This window comes from Nicotiana attenuata, chromosome 4 (genome assembly GCF_001879085.1).
Source record: "Nicotiana attenuata strain UT chromosome 4, NIATTr2, whole genome shotgun sequence".
NCBI lineage: Eukaryota > Viridiplantae > Streptophyta > Magnoliopsida > Solanales > Solanaceae > Nicotiana > Nicotiana attenuata.
In genome coordinates, this window is record NC_031992.1 from 3,609,158 (window position 1) to 3,629,216 (window position 20,059).

The 20,059-nt window shown below is 39.8% G+C and overlaps 2 protein-coding genes across 4 annotated transcripts; both read right to left on the reverse strand.

Annotated features, from left to right (window-relative positions):
* Positions 7,215-11,210, reverse strand: LOC109224842 (protein BASIC PENTACYSTEINE6-like). Of its 3 annotated transcripts, none has more exons than XM_019389395.1 (4): positions 11,078-11,210; positions 9,111-9,167; positions 8,687-8,827; positions 7,215-8,365 (listed from the first exon to the last, which is right to left on the reverse strand). In XM_019389395.1, the coding sequence occupies exons 3-4, from the start codon at positions 8,738-8,740 to the stop codon at positions 7,436-7,438; spliced, it is 984 nt and encodes a 327-aa protein (XP_019244940.1). In that variant the 5' UTR covers positions 8,741-8,827; positions 9,111-9,167; positions 11,078-11,210; the 3' UTR covers positions 7,215-7,435. The 3 variants fall into 3 exon arrangements, with proteins under 3 accessions (XP_019244940.1, XP_019244942.1, XP_019244941.1); XM_019389397.1 differs by having other exon boundaries at positions 7,215-8,394; XM_019389396.1 differs by having other exon boundaries at positions 11,144-11,207.
* LOC109225038 lies at positions 15,004-15,495 on the reverse strand. Its single transcript, XM_019389630.1, has one exon. It carries the CDS (start codon positions 15,493-15,495, stop codon positions 15,004-15,006), a length of 492 nt encoding a protein of 163 aa, XP_019245175.1.

Genomic DNA, 20,059 nt, shown 5'->3' on the forward strand with positions numbered 1-20,059 from the left:
TTGTCAGGTTTCATCTCACGGCCTCCGACAGATGCCACAAGTTTTTTCAATGTGCTGAGAAAGGACAATGGGGTTACAGTGGAATGAGGAATGCGTCGAGGCCTTAAGAAAATTGAAAGCGTACCTATCTTCGCCGCCACTGCTGGCCAAAGCAAATCCAGGCGAGCCCCTGCTAGTATATTTGGCCGTATCCGAGGTCGCCGTCAGCGCAGTCCTAGTTCGTGAAAACGAAGGTACACAATCTCCTATTTACTATATTAGCAAAACCTTAGTGGACGCCGAAACACGGTATCCACACCTTGAAAAATTAGCTTTGGCATTGGTCGTAGCTTCACGGAAGCTCCGACCCTATTTCCAATGCCACCCCATAAAAGTAGTGACGACCTTCCCCTTAAGAAGTATCCTACACAAGCCTGAGTTATCAGGCAGACTCGCCAGATGGGCCATAGAGCTCAGTGAGCACGATATCTCATATCATCCAAGAAACGCCATCAAGTCGCAAGTACTTGCCGACTTCATAGCCGACTTCAGCGCAGAGATACTACCAGAGGCGGAATTAGAGGCACGTCGTGCCCCCTCCAACGCCGACCTATGGATTCTTTACACTGATGGCGCTGCTAACGCCTCGGGATCGGGACTGGGACTCGTTCTCGAGGTCCCCACGGGCGAAACAATTCGCCAGTCCATACGATGCCCCGAGATGACTAACAACGAAGCCGAGTACGAGGCTGTTATTGCAGGTTTGAAACTAGCCATCAAGTATGGAGCTCGACGACTCGTTCTCCATTGCGACTCTCAACTCGTGATGAACCAGGTCATCGAGACTTACCAAATCAAGGAGCAGAGGTTACAAATATACCAGTTAGAAATCCACAGGTTAATGACCGAGTTCGACGAGTGCCGCTTCGAACAAGTTCCGAGAGCATAGAACGTTGAAGCAGACGACCTAGCAAAATTGGCCGCAGCCACTAAAAACTTCAACAAAGAAAACGTGGTCACCCTCCTCCATTCAGCCATTGATCACACTGAGGTACTCTCTTTAAATTTGACTTGGGACTGGCGCAACCAATTTGTATCCTATCTGCAGGATGGAACACTCCCACTCGACAAAAAAGAAGCCAAGAAGCTCCGCGTACAGGCCGCCCGGTATTGCCTGATAAACCACGAGCTCTACAAAAGGACGTTTGGCGGACCCCTGGCCAAGTGTCTAAGCCCGCAACAAACGCGGCCAGTGCTCGTAGAGGTACATGAAGGTCATTGCGGTGCCCATACGGGCAACCACGCCCTCGTGCGCTGCATAATACGAGCCGGCTATTATTGGCCCACTATGAAGAAAGACGCTGCGGAATATGTTCGCCGATGCGAACAATGCCAAAAGTATGCCCCCACGATACACCAACCAGGAGAACCACTTCACTCGGTCACTTCCCCATGGCCCTTCATCAAATGGGGAATGGACATAGTCGGTCCCTTACCAGCGGGACGAGGAAAGGTACGATTTCTATTAGTTTTAACTGACTATTTTTCCAAGTGGATGGAAGCAGGAGCATATGCCCAAATACGCGAACAAGAAGTGATCGCCTTCATATAGAAAAATATTATATGCCGCTTCGGCATCCCCAAAGAAATCGGTTGTGATAACGGACGACAGTTCATCGGTCAAAAAGCGACCGAATTCTTCGAGAAATGGCGCATCAAGAGGATACTTTCCACGCCATATCACTCTGCCGCCAACGGCCAAGCAGAATCCTCCAACAAAACAATATTAAACATACTAAAGAAGAAACTCGAGGATGCCAAAGGGATATGGCCCGAGCTGCTACCCGAAGTGTTGTGGGCGCATAGGACCACACCCAAGTCCAGCACGGGGGAAACACCGTACTCCGCTGGTCTACGGAACCGACGCGGTCATACCCGTCGAGGTCGGCGAACCAAGCCTAAGATATTCACACACCAGTGGAACAGAAAACGACACAAACAGGCTCCAAGACCTCGACGAAGCTGAGGAAAGGAGAGAAATGGACCATATCAGAATGATGGCCCAAAAGCAACAAGTCGAAAGATACTACAACAAGAGGGCCAAAATAAGACCACTCAAGGTGGGAGATTATGTCCTTAAAGCCAAGACATTGGCATCCAAAGACCCAAGTGAAGAGAAACTGGGCACCAACTGGGAAGGACCCTACAAAATCACAACAGTAGCCAGCAAAGGCGCATTCCAGTTGGAAACAATGGAAGGGAAAACGCTCCAAAACAACTGGAACGTTACTCACCTCAAGTATTTCCACTTCTGAAAGGCGTCTCCCGAGTCGTACTCTTTTTCCCTTACCCGAGTTTTGTCCCAATTGGGTTTTCTCGGGGAGGTTTTTAACGAGGCGGCGGAGGGGACACTTGGAGATATTTGCGAAACAAGTTTATCATATCAACCTCTCCTTACGACCTCCAGGCCGACATGATAAAGGGACTGGACTAGTTTGATCTCCAATGTATGAAAGGCTACGGCCACCTCCAATGCATGAAAGGCTACAGCCATCTCCAATGTATGAAAGGCTACGGCCACCTCCAATGTATGAAAGGCTACGGCCATCTCCAATGTATGAAAGGCTACGGCCATCTCCAATGTGTGAAAGGCTAAGGCCATCAATTATATTATGGCTAAGGCCATCGCCGCCAACGGTCGACCTAGATTCGACTACGGTGAGTAAACGACTCGACGACAGTCGAAGTCGCCTACATGGCTAAGGCCATCAACTATATTATGGCTAAGGCCATCGCCGCCAACGGTCGACCTAGATTCGACTACGGTGAGTAAACGACTCGACGACAGTCGAAGTCGCCTACATGGCTAAGGCCATCAACTATATTATCAATTATATTATGGCTAAGGCCATCGCTGCCAACGGTCGACCTAGATTCGACTACGGTGAGTAAACGACTCGACGACAGTCGAAGTCGCTACATGGCTAAGGCCATCAATTATATTATGGCTAAGGCCATCGCCGCCAACAGTCGACCCAGATTCGACTACGGCGAGTAAAACGACTCGACGACAGTCGAAGTCGCCTACATGGCTAAGGCCATCAATTATATTATGGCTAAGGCCATCGCCGCCAACAGTCGACCCAGATTCGACTACGACGAGTAAACGACTCGACGACAGTCGAAGTCGCCTACATGGCTAAGGCCATCAATTATATTATGGCTAAGGCCATCGCCGCCAACAGTCGACCTAGATTCGACTAAGGTGAGTAAACGACTCGACGACAGTCGAAGTCGCCCACATGGCTAAGGCCATCAATTACATTATGGCTAAGGCCATCGACGCCGATAAGTCGACCCAGCTCGACTAAGGTGAGTAAACGACTCGACGACAGCCGGTCACCCACACGACTAAGGCCATCAACCGTATAATGGCTAAGGCCATCGACGCCGATAAGTCGACCCAGCTCGACTATAACAGCGTGTAACTCGAAGATAGTCGAAGTTGCACACACGGCTAAAACCATCAACAAAGCTAAGGCCGAGAATAAAAGATACAGAAAGAAAAGAACAGTAAAAGTATAACTTCCATTATCATCCAAAAATGCATGTACAAAAAGGACCCATTTACATTTCCAAGTACAGCAAAACAAAATAAATACAAGTCCTAAGGGGCCTCGCCATCCTGATCAAACGCCTTCCGACGGATCGCCATCTCGTCCGCCGCCGTCCTCTGCCTGATAGGCCGCAGAGATCCAAGAGTCGGATTCTAGACGGTTGACATCTTCGGAGTTATAGCCCGCCCGGTCTGGGGAATCAAAACTATACCCACAAGTTTCACGAGCGACACGGACTATNCCGCCTCTTTCTCTCCGGCGGTTCCTCTCCTTCGGAAGCCGCCTCCACTGGAGCGACTTCAGATACCGGCGCAGGAACGGTCTCAGGTGCCGTTATTGGTACGGCCTCAGGTATCTCCACGGAAGCAGCCTCAGGCACCGCCTCCGATGCAGCTACCGATGTAGCCCCTTGCTGAGGAGTCGAAAGGGGGCTATCTCTAGGCGAGCCGCCCACGAATATGTCTCCCCCATCGGAGTCGGACTCTACCATAGACGGGCCAGCGTCGGTTTTCTTCTTCTTCGTCTTTGTAGAAACACCCCGACCTGCCAAACAAAAGCACATCGGGTAAAAAAGTCTCCAAGCTAAAACAAAACGAAAAGAAACAGGGAAGGTTGTTACCAGTTGGGCCGTACAATCTGCGGAACTCAGCCCAAGTACGGCATCTCTCCGCATGCGGTATCAACCCCGCCACCCACGACCTAATGTCGTCAACGGGACGGGGTGAGCGAGCCACCACTACAAAAGAAAAGAAAGTCAAAGAGTGATTGGTCAGTCAAAACAAGGCGTCGCAAAATTACATGCAGGAATACTTACATCCTGCATTCCACATCTCTGGAAACCCTTAGGGATTGGACACCAGATGGCTCGTCCTAACGTAAAAGAATTTACGCCAGAACTCGCGGTTAGCTTTGTCGTCAGCCCTCACCACAAAGCTCTTCTTACCAAGGCTCCTCAATTGAAGCATGGTACCCCTCATGTAACTGGGGCTTAACATCTGCAGCAGGTGGTGAACGGAAACGACGGTCCCGGCCTCACCCGCAAGCGTGGTAAGTATTCGACACACCTTCAGGGCGTAAGGTGTGAGCTGAGCCGGGCATACATGATAGAAGCGGCAAAGCTCTTCCGCCAGGGGGTTAAGCGGAAAGCTATATCTGATCCTAAGAGCGTACTCATAGAATGTGCAGAACCCGGGCCTATGCACATTGGCATAGTCCGTCCCGGCCGTAGCCATTTCAACATGGCCAGGAATGTTGTATCTAGTTCTAATGGCGTCCAGGTGAGACTGAAGCAACTCGCTATGCTCCCAGGGATAAGAGGGGCATGTCGTATTGAAATCTTTCCGGACACTCAAATCCTTCGGTAAAACCTTATTTACCGTTAAAGGAACAAGGGTCTTCTCCACTTCTTCCCTTTCACCATCGGAAGGGGGCGGAACCCTAGAAGAAGCGCCGTCCTTAGTCCTTTTGCTTTCTTGACGGCGTTTCACCATGATACGATTTATAAGAATGAAGTGTTAGTAATGAGAGATACGATCCTCAGAAATGGTATTTCTCTGAAAGCGATACAACTCTTGCAAGAAAGAAAGATGAAGAAACAAAGGGAAACTCTCCGAAGGTTCGAAAGATGAATCTCTTTGAACCACTCCTCTATTTATATGAATGAGGCACACGGAAATCGAAGAGGCACAATTCTGAAACTGGCGCGGGAAGCCAAAACGTCACGTCATGTTCTGAACAGTCTCGGGAACCAAAAATAATGATGACGCATGTGACTGGTGACGTCACCTTAAAAAAGGGGGTCGCATGTCAACGTCCCAATAAATATTATCCACGCTCACGCTCTTCGAAAGAGGCACCTATGGGCGCAGCCAAATTTCCGTAAAAAGCAAATCGTGCATGTCCGTCCATTGAAGACGGTCATCGAGTACGTCTCCAACGAACGGAGGGACTAACTGTATAGGGTTAAATTTGGCTCATAACGCCCCACGCCAAATGGGCACGTCCCTTATAATAAGGGCGACCCGAGTGAGGGCACGGCCCAAGTTGGTGAAGAAGAAGTGACGTCGTTTAGTGCCTGACCTTTTTACTGAGTAGAAGCCACCAACTTTTGTACCTTTTTGATTATTTCGAGGGAGGTCTCCTACTATATAAAGGAGACCTTCACATTGTAATAGGGGGATGGTTATTCTCGGATAATACAATTTCTCTCTCTATCTCTCTCTCTTATCTCTTTCTTGATTTTCCAACCATTGCTTCCCTCTTAAGCTAAGTCTATTTCACTACGCACTTACATATCTACAAACATTCTTGAAGCAATAATCATCTCTTGGGCTTATTATATTTGATTACGATTTATCCCTATATATTTTCGATTGTCTTTAAGCGTATAAAATACGAATATAATTTTTGAGCTAAACAATTAGACAACGGGAAAAAACAGTAGAATTGACTCCTAAACTTGTTCGTCTACCAGAAATTACTTGATCTCATTCTATATTCCAAATCTTACGGACGTGTAAGACACAAAATAACAATGTGAAAAAGCAAAAGAAAATGGGAATGCTCAGGTAACCACAGGTAGCGTTGCAGCGATTATTACCTATTTTGACTGCAACTATATATGCTACTAGTAGATACGAAACAAAAGTTAGTAATCCAAAAATTAACGTTAAACACCTATAAACGCGCGCAATGGGAGGAAAATTAGCGCCATCGTCTTCTCCAGCACAACAATGACAGTCGTTAGGCCCTGGATCCGCCAGACGGACACAACAGTTACGATTTTCTTCGTCCATTGCCTCCTCTTCCATGCGATATGATCCTCTTAGGTCTTTGGTTGAAATAAGTATATATATCGCTGGTGATTGAATAGACTCCTATATATATTCTATAGTAGAATGTGGTGCATGTAGGAGTCTGTGTGAATATATAATTCTTCATTGGAAGAAAGTGTTTTTACGTGAAATCTTTTTTATTTGTTTACATCAATTAGTCTATTCGATAGTTATCCGAATAAAGTTTAAGAATTTTTAGGTGAAAGAAGCAGAAGGAAATTGGATTTTAAAGGAAATCTTACAAAAATGTCCCAAATAACAATAAACCAAATGTAATTTATTTGTTCTTTTTCCTTGAACAAATAAACCAAATGTAATAAATCAATTCTTGCTTAACTTGTCTTCGAACCAAATGACCCTTTTAGTGTTATACCATGGACGTATACATAGAGATCTTGAAAGTAATTAGGGGTCATTTGGTTGGAAACAAGTTATCCCAGGATTAATTATCCGGAAGTGTTAGCCCACCCTCTCATAAGATAAAAACAGACTACAATGCGAGTTTAATTATCCCAACCAAACATGGGATTAACTCATCTCAAATTTAATCTCGGGATTAATTATCCATTATCCCTCGTAGCAAACGAGTCATAGTCCTAGTACGGTCACCGTTGTTGTCTGGTCTCTGTTCTCATACAAAAGAAAACGAAAATTAGTTAAGAGAGTAACAATGTTAGAACAAGTCATTTTTATGGGAGTAAACAAAAGAGAATAGTTGGGACAGATATTATCTGCAGGGTTTTAAAATAGAGAAGGCCAGCAAAAAGAAGCAAATTACTGTAAGTAGAGTCAAGAACCTTATGTAATCATCATACTAGATATTCAATAAATTAACATCAACGTTTGATACAACAGAAAGTTTCCTGAATACAATGCTTCTTTACAGTTATCTCCCGTTGATACAACTATGAAGTAAACAGCTGACATTTTAGGACGATAAACTTACATTCGCGCTAATAGAATCCTTCTCTCACCCACAATAAAGGAATGTAATGAGCGGAAACATTATTTGATGGTGATGTAGCGGTTCGTCCCATGCTTTGCCCAGTGGTTCTTGAGATCAACTGGATTTGACAGATCATGGCCTTCTGCCGCCAGACGACTAAGCAGCTTGGTGAATGCACTTCCACTCATTTTTCGACCACCAATTCGGGCATGTCGCTTGTTAGGAACGGCTGGTAGAGGATACATCGACAAATTGGTCGTGCAACACGAGGATTGCCAACCTCCATTTCCCCATTTATAGCAAGGTCTTAAAACTCCAGTGCAGGAACAAACTGGGACTGGCATTGTTGTTTCATCGAATGCGACTTGGTTTAGCCCCAGGTCTTGATCCTTCCAATCGGGTTTTGACACAGCTAACTGCCTATTAAGGTCATCACTTGCATCGCCCATCTCTTGTGCACCCTTCCACTCTTGTGACTTGCCAAATGTCGTTTGGTTAAGATCTTCAGTTTCCCTTTTTACTTTCTTCGACGCTTTTGGAGTCTTTTTGGAACCCGTCATTGCCTTTGGCTCCTTAGCTCTTTTGTTCCGACGGGGCTTTGTGGGCTCCGGTGCAACAGGTGAAACTGGCATGGATTCATTCACATGCATGTCTCTCGGGTTATATGTAGGTTCTCCCATATGTGGCTGATGATGTACGTGTACATGTTGTTGAGGATGGTGCATGTGTTTTACCACTCCCCGGGCAATCTGACCACCACCACTTATCGAGCTTTCCCGATACTGAAGAGTAGCAATGGCGTTATCCCGCTCCATGATTGCATTATTTCGTTCTGCTATTGCTGAATCCCGCTGAAGGATAGCCATGTCACGCTCTGCCAAGGCAGCCTTTTTTTCAGAAAGGGCCAGATTCCGCTCTTGTATGGCGGCATCTCTTTCTGCCATGATTGCCATTATCTGCTTCATTGATGGCTGATGCTGCATCAACCACTGAAATATGGGGGAAAAAACTGAATCCACTGTTCATATAACAGATTCAACACAGCATTTTTTAGTTACTATCAGTGACGGATGTAAATAAGAAGGTACGTGTTCAACTCTTAGATATACATGTGTAACATCTCTAAAACTTCAGTAAATGGTACATTTTGAACCCATAGTTTTTAAAGTTCAATGGGTTTACAACTAAGAACATACAGATTGAACTCATCAAGTTTAAATCTCTGATTCTACTCTGGTTACAACACCTGGGAATCCTAGTTAAGATCCAAACTAAGAAACTGGAAATCAACTTTAACTGCTGCTACATACCTGACCCTGAGGCGGTTTATGCCTTCCGTTATCACGATGCCCACTGTCATCCATAAGATATATGTGGGTGGTTAATGTCAAAATCAATTACAGCCTTCACTCCGATAAAATTGACGTATACTCATCAAGGAAAATCAATCCCTGTCGCCAAAATTTAGAAAATAAACAGGTCACATCTTCTTCACGGCATGGATAGTGTCGCCGAATGCCATATATCTCTAATACTTAAAAAAATACACGAGCAGGAAGAATCAACCACCGAAGCCTTTCTCTTCAAATGCTCTTAACAAAAGAAAATAAGGGAAACACAAGAGTTGTAAAAAGGGGGGAAAATCCAACAATTTTAATCCATTCCATTTCAGGAAGCAAATACATAGATTTAGAGCTTTGAGCTAATAAATGAATTCAGCAATCACAAACTTACCAACAACCAACAGGCTCAGATCTGCATTCTCTTAATCAAGGCTGAATCATAAAGAACCTGAAAGACAAACACTCATCATTAGCTCCATTGAACTTGAGAGAAACGTAAGGAAGCAGGGACAAGCAAAGAACGGGAGATTATTAACGCTTTGGTGACGGTGGAAATACACATATTTGTGCCGTTAAATAGGTAGAGGTCCAGAGATTACAATAATCCGGACTTGACATAAAAATTTAATATCCATCCCAGAAGGGGAAATGAAAGCGCAGATTAGTTACGAGTTATGACAAGATAAAGCAATTCTGATAATCAGATTTCAACCGAGTGACACGACATAAAACGTGTAGAATTAAATTCAGAGGAGGTGCTGAAAGGCAGAACAGATATGAATAAGCTAATTCAGGATAAGACTCAGGACTAAGTATTTTCAAAATTATTTCAGCAGAATCTGTTGGAACAGCTAAATGGTGTAAATCGGAGACCAGACAATCTCCCAATAAACCCGTGACAGAAAAAGCCATTGGAAGATCTTGGCACATTAAACCGGCATGATTAATTCGTTCTAAGATGCCATAAAGAGAGCATCCCCAATTCTGAACAAGTACAAAATTATTGTTGGTGCTAAGCTATGTAAGGCCAATGCGGCAGCCCCTTGACACTATTACAAATAAGCGTAGAAAAAATAAAAATATAAATAAGCGTAGAAAAAATATCTTAAAGAAAAAAGGAAGAAACATAGCACTGTTAAATCGTGTTAGTATCATTTATAATTGATCTCGGGATGAAATTCAAGCTAAAATACAGATCAAAAGGAGAATTTTTGCAGTATTAACTTCTGAAAAAACATTGCAACATAGCTCATATCAGACTATCAATGGCCAGCACGAAAAATGGAAGCTCCATGTTATCTATTTGCCCAAAAGAATTACGATAATATAGGAAAGGGCACACTTTTTAACTAGTGTTATCTCTTCACCCAAACATGAACAATCATTTGGACATATTTCGGTTCTTGAACTTGTTCCATTTAACTGGAAGTAAGGAACATGTATAGCTATATAAGGTAGTAAATTGTTTCCTCGTGCTAAAAACTTGCAATAAGATGGACAAACACAGTACTCATTAGTTATCTTCCACGACTACAGCTTACTATGGACTTACTTTTTCATCCAACAACAAAAAAAAACTGCTGTGATTTCAACCACGTAGACAGAGCAACGAAATTACACCAATGCCAATAATCAATCACCTTAAGAATTTCAATACAAGCAATTCAACCTAAAGAGTAGCTCCAAACTCAAACAGGAAAAAATTAAGAAGATTAAAAACCCAAGCTTGAAGATTGTATCATAATGGCGTGCTTAACTCTAACTAGTTCTTTCTTCCAACTAAACAGTGTTAACTGTATCGGCTCAACGACATACAAAATAGACGAAAATGAATGGAGGTCTGAAGGTTTTAAGGCTAATAAGTTGTTCCACCGAACAATGCCTTGACTTAACCTAAACTAAAGCAGAAAAAAGAGTTCTAACATCAAAACCAAGTCTTTCAGCATAGAAAGAACCAATCTTTACAACCAAAAAATAGTAAAGTCAGAAATTGGCACTTAAAAAATGAAATCTTGTAGATCAATTACATGAACAGGTAATGAACTTCAGTAGGAATTAAACAATCAATTAATCAAGATTCTGAGGAACAAATTACACTCAGTTCATATAAGTGAAACCCCAAAAATCAAAGCAAGTCAAAAACAATAAATAACCCAAATTCAAGCTCAAAAACCAAGTCATAAACAAGCTGAAACACTCATCAAAACATACAGCTCAAGATTTTCCACTAAACCCCAACTGAATTAAGTATAAACATAAATTCAACTGCTCAACAAAATACATAAAAAGAAAAAATAGAAAAAAAAAAAGAAGAAGATACACCCATTAAAGAGTTAAAAGACTACATGTAAAGCTTACATAGTAAAGTTGTACATAATTGTGAGTAAGAAAAATAAAGAGAAAAAGGGAGTTAAAAACCCTAACTTGAAGGAAATAAATATCAGTGAAGAAAGAGCAGTAGTTGAAAGAAAGAAAGAAAGAGCAAAGAGGAAGAGTACAACACCCACATTGACATCACACATCAACTCTTTTTTCTTTTTTTGGGTTTTTTTTTCTTTTTTGTGTATTTTTTTGATTAATTTTATATTTTTACCTGTTAATACCAAGACCACCCCATACCAGCATCTTTTTGTTTTCTTCCTTCCTTTGTCTTAAAAGTTCCTTTATTATCTCATAAAATTTCATGTTCAAATTTTAGTATAGGTAAAAATAATACGTTCTCCGTTTCAATTTAAATAATGTAAAAATACGTTATTTTTTTTGGAACGCACTAATAAAAAAGTTATTTGATTTAAACTGAAACGAAGAAAGTATATATTAATAAGAGTTAATAGATACTTCTGAAATTAGTAAAAGTATGCGGAAACAGGCCCGACACTAGTTTAAAAAAAGTTTCTTTATTACCCTTTGGAAATCTAATAAGGGAGAGTTAACAGACACCTGGACGACATGTCCGCTTAGCATTTAGGAGGAAAATAAGTACGTAGTTATAGGGCTCATCCACTTTCATATTATTACTCCCTCCGTTCAATTTATATGAACTCATTTGACTGAGCACGGAGTTTAAGAAAAAATGGAAGACTTTTGATCTTGTGGTATAAAATGAGGCACATATATTTTGTGTGGCTATAAAATTATTCTATAAAGGTAAATTGTTTCCAAATAAGAAATTGGGCCATTCTTTTTTGCACGGACTAAAAAAGAAATAGATTCACATAAAATGAAACACATTAAGTATGTTGTTTGCTGAAAATAGACTGAAAAGTGATTAAAAAAAAAAAAAAGCCATAACTGTGAGTGGGAAGCTTATTGAGATTTGTGCTGATAAGTGAAAAAAGAAAAAACTTTTTAAATGTGTCTTTTTCATTTGCTTTAGCCATGTTGCTGATTCTTAGTGGTAGGAATACATTTTAATATACCAATTGAGTATTTTCAAAGTTCAACTTTCACTAATAATATCTCCTGAAGTTGACATATCTCTTTCTGCATAAAAGTGATTTGGAATCACAAAGCCATGCAAATATTTGGAAAATTCTGCTTTTTTTAATTGGGGTTGAAGCGGGGCAGTAAATTAAATGTATTTAGATTTTCAAAAGATATTAAACCATGAAAAAATGTTTTAAATATATTTTAAATTGTATGAAATTAAGAAAATATGTGCTAAATTGATTTCACTACGTAGACATAATAATATACCAAGTCATCAAATTTTTAAATTGTGGAGCAATATATTATAGTACTATAATTTATGGTAGAGTACTTTGAATAGAGTCTCAAGTCGTGCATGGACAAGTCCCGACTTGCATATAAAACATTGTATACGACATTTGGGGGTGTGCTTGGTATGAAGGAAAATATTTTTCAGAAAATATTTTTCAATTTTTCCATGTTTGGTTGGCTTAAATATTTTGGAAAATATTTTCCTTATCAACTCATTTTCCTCCAATTGGAGGAAAATGTTTTCCTTATAAAGTGAAGGGAAAATGTTTTCCTTATCAAGTGAAGGGAAAACATTTTCCAAAACTCCTTCTCAACCTTCCCCATCCTATTCCTCCCTCACCAACCCACCCTCCCACCTCCTCTCTCCAAAAAGGATTTTTTTTTTAAATTTTAGTTTTTTTTTCCGTCACCACCCCCTGCTATCCCGCCAACCCCCCTCCCTCCCCAAAAAATTTTTTTTTGTAATTTCAGATTTCTATTTTTTTATTTTTCTGCACATACCCCTGCCCCTCCCCCCCCCCCCCACCTCTCCCAAGGAAAAAAAATATTTTTTTTATATATTTTCAGTTTTATTTTTTTTATCTTTCAATTTACAGGTTCGAAATTTTACAAGTTCTAAAATTATGAGTTCGGAGGTTTATGTGTTTGGAAGTTTACGGGTTCGAAAATTCGCGCGGGTTTTTGCGTAAAAAAGTAAAGCATCACATTAGTTCCTTTGGGTTGTGTCAATTTTTAGAGACTTCAGGAAGGGGTGGGGAGAGGTGGGAGGGGGAAGGGGAGGGGTGAGGAGAGTTGCATAAAAAATATTTTCCTAAAAAAAATATTTTCTACTCTCTAACCAAACAATAGAAAATATTTTCCGGAAAATATTTTCCACTTACCAACCAAACAAGAAAAAGTAAGTGATAAAACCACTCATTTTCCATGAATATATTTTCTAGGAAAACATTTTCCATGGAAAATATTTTCCTTCATACCAAACACACCCTTGGTGTATTTCTTTGTTTTATTGTTTTTTTCTTATTTCTTTCACTTTGCAAAGACAACTAATTATGACAAAGTTTATAATTTAGTGTGAGTTTGAACTTTGATTAGGCATGACCCGACGCAACTACAACTGACCGAGGTCCGAGGACATGATCCTTAATAGGAAGGAGTAGTTGTCGAGGATTAGAGTAGTAAGTTAGGTAGTCTAAATTATTCATACCGGTAGTGCTGGTACGTACTTTCACATTTGGTTGCTATTCGGTTTCTTTGAGTACCTGTTGTTTTTTGCATTTCAATCATCTTATTATTTTGTTGTTATTTATGCTGCTTTTATATGGCTTCTCGGTGTTCTTTTTATTATTGTGGTACTTATATTTTTTTGAGCGGAGAGTTTATTGAAAACAACCTCTCTATCTCCACAGCGAAAGGGTAAGGTATGCGTACGTAATACCCTCCTCAGATCCCACCATGTGGGATTATATCGGTTATGTTGTTACGTAATTGTTGTTGTTTGAACTTTAGTTTGATCTTCTCTTGAAATTGGGTCTAACAAATTTAGTTCTCTTGATAATTTTATGAAAGCTGTGGTGCAAACTTTAATCAAGTAACCCCTCCTTTTAATAATACATAGATAAGAGTATAGTAGTTTGCAAAATGATGAAGCCAAGCGTCAAGCTATTAACAAGCCACTTGATAATTTTAAGACATGTTTACTATGAGCTTTAATAGCATTTTTTAAATTCAGAAATAAATATTTCAAACAAAAAGAATATCATCTAAATTTTTGTGATAACTTTGAATTGAAAACCAAATCATTCAAAGTTAAGAAAGTTATCTCGGATGATGGTACTTCTTGAGATTTACTATAATGATGCGGTGAAAATAATATCATAATCATATTCATTGTTAAAGAATATAATTTTTTTCGTTGAAGAATATTAATTTCGAATTATTAGATTATTTTCTTCTCTAATTTCAATGAGAGAAATATTAGTTTCTAATTAACAGTTTTCTAAATTAATTTTTAAGTATAACAAAAAAGTATGTTTTTTAAAAAAAATCTATCACGTGAAATATTTTTCAAAAAATATTTAAGAGTTATTTTGAAATGGGATGATTTTTTATGATGTAGAACAAATTTTAAAAATAAAATGATAATATATTTTTGAATTTTAGTGGAGAGCTTTTTGAATTATTATAAGACAAGTCACATCATGGATAAAATCAGGTCACCGAAATATTAGGTATCCTTTGTACATAAATATCAGGCTAGATTTATTGTTTGCCTTTTATAGCCCATATCATAGATGATACGCTGATTACACACAATTATATATATTATACATGAATTATATATAAATTGTATATTCTTCAATTTTTTTATTTAAGCGGTTGAGTGTGCACTTTTTTTTTTTTTGGTAGAAAGGGAAAATTTTATTTCAACCAATTTGTCAATTTACATCATCTGTTCATTTGGACTATAGAACAGATCTCATAAGTACACCCAAATAAAAAACTATACAACTATGGTTGCTTAGCTAAATCCTACTACAAATAGACTCTATTTGTCACATGTGTCAAGGATTACATATAGGGTAACTATTGAAAGTCTGCAAAATAGGTATCCATTTAGGTTTCTTCTGTCCAGCAATGTGCACTTGAAGTGCAATCTCCTTTGCTCTATCTTTGGCTTCTCTGCTCAGTTGTTGAAACCTTCTATCATTCCGTTCCATCCAAATGTTGTACACTACTGCTGCAAATACCACTCCTAGCAGTGCCTTCCTTGGATTCCTGTTGTTGACATTGGCAGTTAGCCATTGCAATTCTGCTTCCCAGTTGCCTGTTGTTCTTTGATACTTCAGCCATTGTAACATTCCTTTCCACAGACTTTGTGAGTATGAACATTCAAAGTATAAGTGGTCATGTGTCTCTTCAATATCTCTCCCACATAATATGCATGCCTGATCAACTTGAATTCCCCATTTGGCTAACCTGTCAACTGTTGCCAAACGCCTATGCATTGCCATCCATAAAATGTACTTCTGTTTTGGTAGCATTCCAGTCACCATAACTAGTGATTTCCAGTGGACTTTAGGATATTGTGGAGTAGTATGAATATATGCCTTCCTGATGCTGAATTTCCCATTCTGAGTGCAGGCNTACTTTCTAACTCAAATATTAAGAAGGTTAAGGAGTATCATAGAATTTTATACTTTTTAATTTACTACTATGTTTTAAAAAAATATTAATTATTCCTTAACACGACTAATATGATATTCGAATTTGAAACTTGAAAGTACAAGGGGGCGGGGGGGAATTGTTTATTTTTAAACTTAATCGCTATTAGTTGACTAGTTTTTCAATTAGTCGACTAGATGTAATAAACTAACAGTAGTAACAACAGAATATAAGATGCTGAAATTAAATGCAGGAATTAAAGACACCAGAATTTTTATACTGGTTCAGATTCAATGTGAATCCTAGTCCAGTCCCCTTGGGTTGCAAGGGAGTTCTCTTTAGTGAATGAGTTTCTTTGAGTACAAGGAGAATGATGTGATAGCTCAGTTCCTATATCACTTGTCTCTTTTGATACAATGCCTCACCAGTGTTGTTCTATTTTATTTTCTCTAACTTGTTACACAGCAGGTCTTAGAGAGCTACAATGTTTGTTTGCAGAAGAAAAAAGAGAGGGTATTTGGTTCGATCAAAGTATGTTTTGCTAAGGTGTGATTACAGGTTTAAATACTTTGAGAGAGGCTTGAATCTGGAAAGATTTGCCAACCCAAGAGATTTGATCCTTGGAAAGAGATTGATTCTTTCCAAGAATAAGGATGTTCTGTAACGACCCGAAATCTTGATCCTCCATATTTAGACACTTGATTGAATATTCAGCGAGATCTTGATTTATTTGTTTCCTTTAGTTTAGCCTTGATTGGTCCCGTCAGTATCTTCATGATTGATTGCTTCTTCCTTTAATCGTGCCTCCTTTCCTTGATGATTTCTGATATATTTCGTCAATCTTGTATATCAATCCATACATTCCTTGATCATTGCTGATTGATTTCGCCAATCTTGACGGCTACCCAAAAGTTCCTATACAAAGAGCAAATATATTATTTTCATCATTACAATTAGATCTAACAATCTCCCCCTTTTTGATGATGACAAAATAATATATGTATAAACATCAGTTGACTTCCCTGTAGTTTGCTCCCCCTCAATAGGAGCAGTAAGTAGCTGGAGGCGCATGTAGTCGACTTCTTCAGGAAAACTTGCTCCCCCTCAATAGGAGCAGTACCTGCACAGAATACATATATCCTTTCTCCCCCTTTTTAACATTAGCAAAGAGGGAATAATAAAACACCATGCACAACCATAATCCATAGCAGAATGTTCAGGTAGAGTTAGAACATAACGAAAACAACAAAAAATATCCACCGACTAACATTGTAGTCCAAAAATAGCACAGCAAAAAAAAATTGTCTTAAACTTTCACACTAACGACGCAGAAAATAGGTAAGAGTGTTGCAGATGGCCTCCTTTAGTCGATCAAAGATGGCGTTGGCTGAGACACTCATTCCATCAAACCTGTCATGAACCTCCTTGAAAGCCTTGACAGTGTTTTCCCTTACTCTGAGAACTGCAACTCGTATCTTGGAGACATCAGACCCTGTTTCCTTGGAGATATCATGAATGGTGCTAACAGTGGACTGAGTGGCAATGAGAAGATCCTTGATTGCAGAGAGCTGATTCCCAATGGAGCTAATTTTCTCAGCAAGGTCAGAGTCACTGAGGCTAGAATGGGAAGCAGAAGGTTTGGGCTTGGAGTCTGTATGAGTAGTCTTGACATCACATTCTTGTTTCTTGACCCATGAGCCCTTCACACACACATACCCCATACTTGCAAAGGCTCTGGAGTTGTATGATTTTGAAACAGTGGTAAAGGAGTACGCAGAGATGGAAATATTGTGAGCTTCCAAAATGTGGGTGATGGCCATTCCATAGGGTAGACTAGTGGGATCTTCTGCACTTTCAATCATGAAATTGATGACCCAAGAGGACAATTTGATTTTGAGTTTGGTCATAAGGCAATAGACCAGAAAAGTGTCTTGTAGAGAGAAGGTGCAAAATGAGCCAGTACGAGGAAGCAGAGTAGTTGCCACAATGTGGGCTAGAACATGAGTTTCAAAACTAACATCACTAGGGCCAAGCTGGTTTGGAAGGGACTCAGATGGACACTCAGCAATACATTTTTTGGCTTGATCAATGGAAATTTCAAAATCATCGGGCCAGGAATTTTTAAAGAGCATAGGGAAACCAGAACACTTGCACTGAAAAATTGAATCAAACACGGAACAGTCAAGAACAATACGCTTTCCTAGTACTAAGGTCTCTAACTTATCAGACCTACTAGAACGAAGATTTGCATAGAACATTCTCACTAAGGGTTCATAGACTTTAGGCTGGGAACAGAAAAGAACTTTGACCACCCCTGAAAAACGAAAAGGTCCTTTACCTTACAATTTAGGGCTTTCATGTCATCAAGGTCGACTACCCTCCCATGAGCAATAGGCTTGTCTTTTAGGGCAAGAAAGAAGTCCCTATTAGGAGAATCCCAGAAATTGAGTTCCGACTCAAGAGAACCGGAAAGGTCAACTTTTGATTTCTTTGGAGTGGAGGGACAGGGGGTTCTTCCATGGGTCTTTTACCCAGGGCTTTTTCTCCTAAGGGTTGAGAATGATCAGAGAAATCCGCCCGAGAAGAGGCAAACCCCTCAGAGTGATCGGACCCTAGGTCTACCTGTTCAGGGGGATGAGAAGAGGGTTTTCCCTTGGAGCGGGTCCTCTTTCTAGTGGAGGCAGAGGGATTTTTGGATTGTTTATCCATTGTAGGAGGTTGGTGGTTGAGCAAGATTTCGGAGAGGGGTATGAAGGCGATAGAGACAATGGAGATTAATACAAGAAGACAACATAAAAAGGGGTTTTCTGACGGTTGAGTATAGAAAAGGAAAAACCGTTAGTGATCAGTCGCGATGATTGGTTTTCCTTCTCTGAACTCTGTGACTGATGTGAAAAGATAAGGAAAAAGGAGGGAAAAATGGAGGCGTAATTAATGTGTAAAAGAAACATAAATGGACTATTTTATATACAAAATTAAAAAGTGGCACATAGGTCCTATTTTTGACTATTAATGCAAATAATGCCAAGAAGTTTTCTTAATGAACAAAATCTTTCTTCTAACAAAGGCTTGGTAAAGATATTCTCTAGTTGATCAGTTGTTCTAACAGAAGTTATTTCTATATTTTCTTTAAGAACATGATCTCTAATGAAGTGATGCTTAATATCTACATGCTTTGCCCTAGAATGATGAACATGATTTTTAGAGAGACAAATAGCACTTGAATTATCACACAAAATTTGTATAGGTTTAAAAGAAAGTTCATAGTCACCAAGTTGATGGGACATCCATAGTAGCTGTGCACAACATTGTCCAATAGCGATGTATTTAGCTTCAGTGGTAGATAATGTAACTGATGCTTGTTTTTTACTGTCCCAGGATATCAATGCCTTCCCCAGTAATTGACACGTACCACCTGTGCTTTTTCTATCTTCCTTATCACCTGCAAGATCGGCATCTGAAAAACCTTCTAATTTAAAAGAGTTAGAGCGAGGATACCATAGTCCATGAGAAACAGTTCCAATGAGATAGCGAATGATTCTCTTTACTGAAGTCAGATGTGACTCCTTAGGAGCTGACTGAAACCTGGCACACTTACAGATACAGAACATAATATCCGTTTGACTTGTAGTTAGATAAAGCAGTGAGCCAATCATTCCACGATACTTAGTTTCATCAACAGGGATTCCGTGTTCATCTTTGTCTAGACTCGTTGAAGGACTCATTGGTGTGACAATGGCTTTAGCATTGCTCATGCCAAATTTCTGAATCAGTTCCTTTGTGTATTTGGTCTGACATATAAACGTTCCTTCTTCAGATTGTTGGATTTGAAGTCCAAGGAAAAATGTTAGCTCTCCCATCATGCTCATTTCGAATTCACTTTGCATAAGATTTGAAAATTTCTTGCACATAAGAGGGTTAGCACTACCAAATATAATATCATCAACATAAATCTGAATAATGAGATTACCTTGGGATGATCTTTTAATAAATAGGGTAGTGTCTACTTTACCTCTTGTAAAGCCATGATTAATAAGAAATGAACTAAGTCTATCATACCATGCTCATGGAGCTTGCTTTAGTCCATATAGTGCTTTGGTGAGCTTATAAACATGGTAGGGAAACTTTGAGTTCACAAACCCAGGAGGTTGCTTCACGTATACTTCTTCCTCAATAAATCCATTCAAGAAAGCACTTTTGATGTCCATTTGAAACGGCCTGAATCCTTAAACGATGCATATGCCAGAAGAATTCGTATAGACTCCAGACGAGCTATTGGAGCGAACGTTTCGTCATAGTCGACTCCTTCCTGTTGTGAATAACTTTACAACTTTTCCATCCTCATTCAATTTATTTCTGAAAACCCACTTTGTTCCAATTACAGAAACATTTTCAAGTTTGGGTATCAGTTTCCACACTTGATTTTTGCCAAATTGATCTAACTCTTCTTGCATT

What these genes read in the sequence shown, in the direction of transcription:
- LOC109224842 (XM_019389395.1), bottom strand. Translation starts at nt 8,740, where the DNA reads ATGGATGACAGTGGGCATCGTGATAACGGAAGGCATAAACCGCCTCAG. An exon ending in ATAAACCGCCTCAGGGTCAG is followed by an intron (nt 8,366 to 8,686) that starts GTATGTAGCAGC and finishes CCCATATTTCAG; the next exon opens with TGGTTGATGCAGCATCAGCC.
- LOC109225038 (XM_019389630.1), bottom strand. Translation starts at nt 15,495, where the DNA reads ATGGTGACTGGAATGCTACCAAAACAGAAGTACATTTTATGGATGGCA.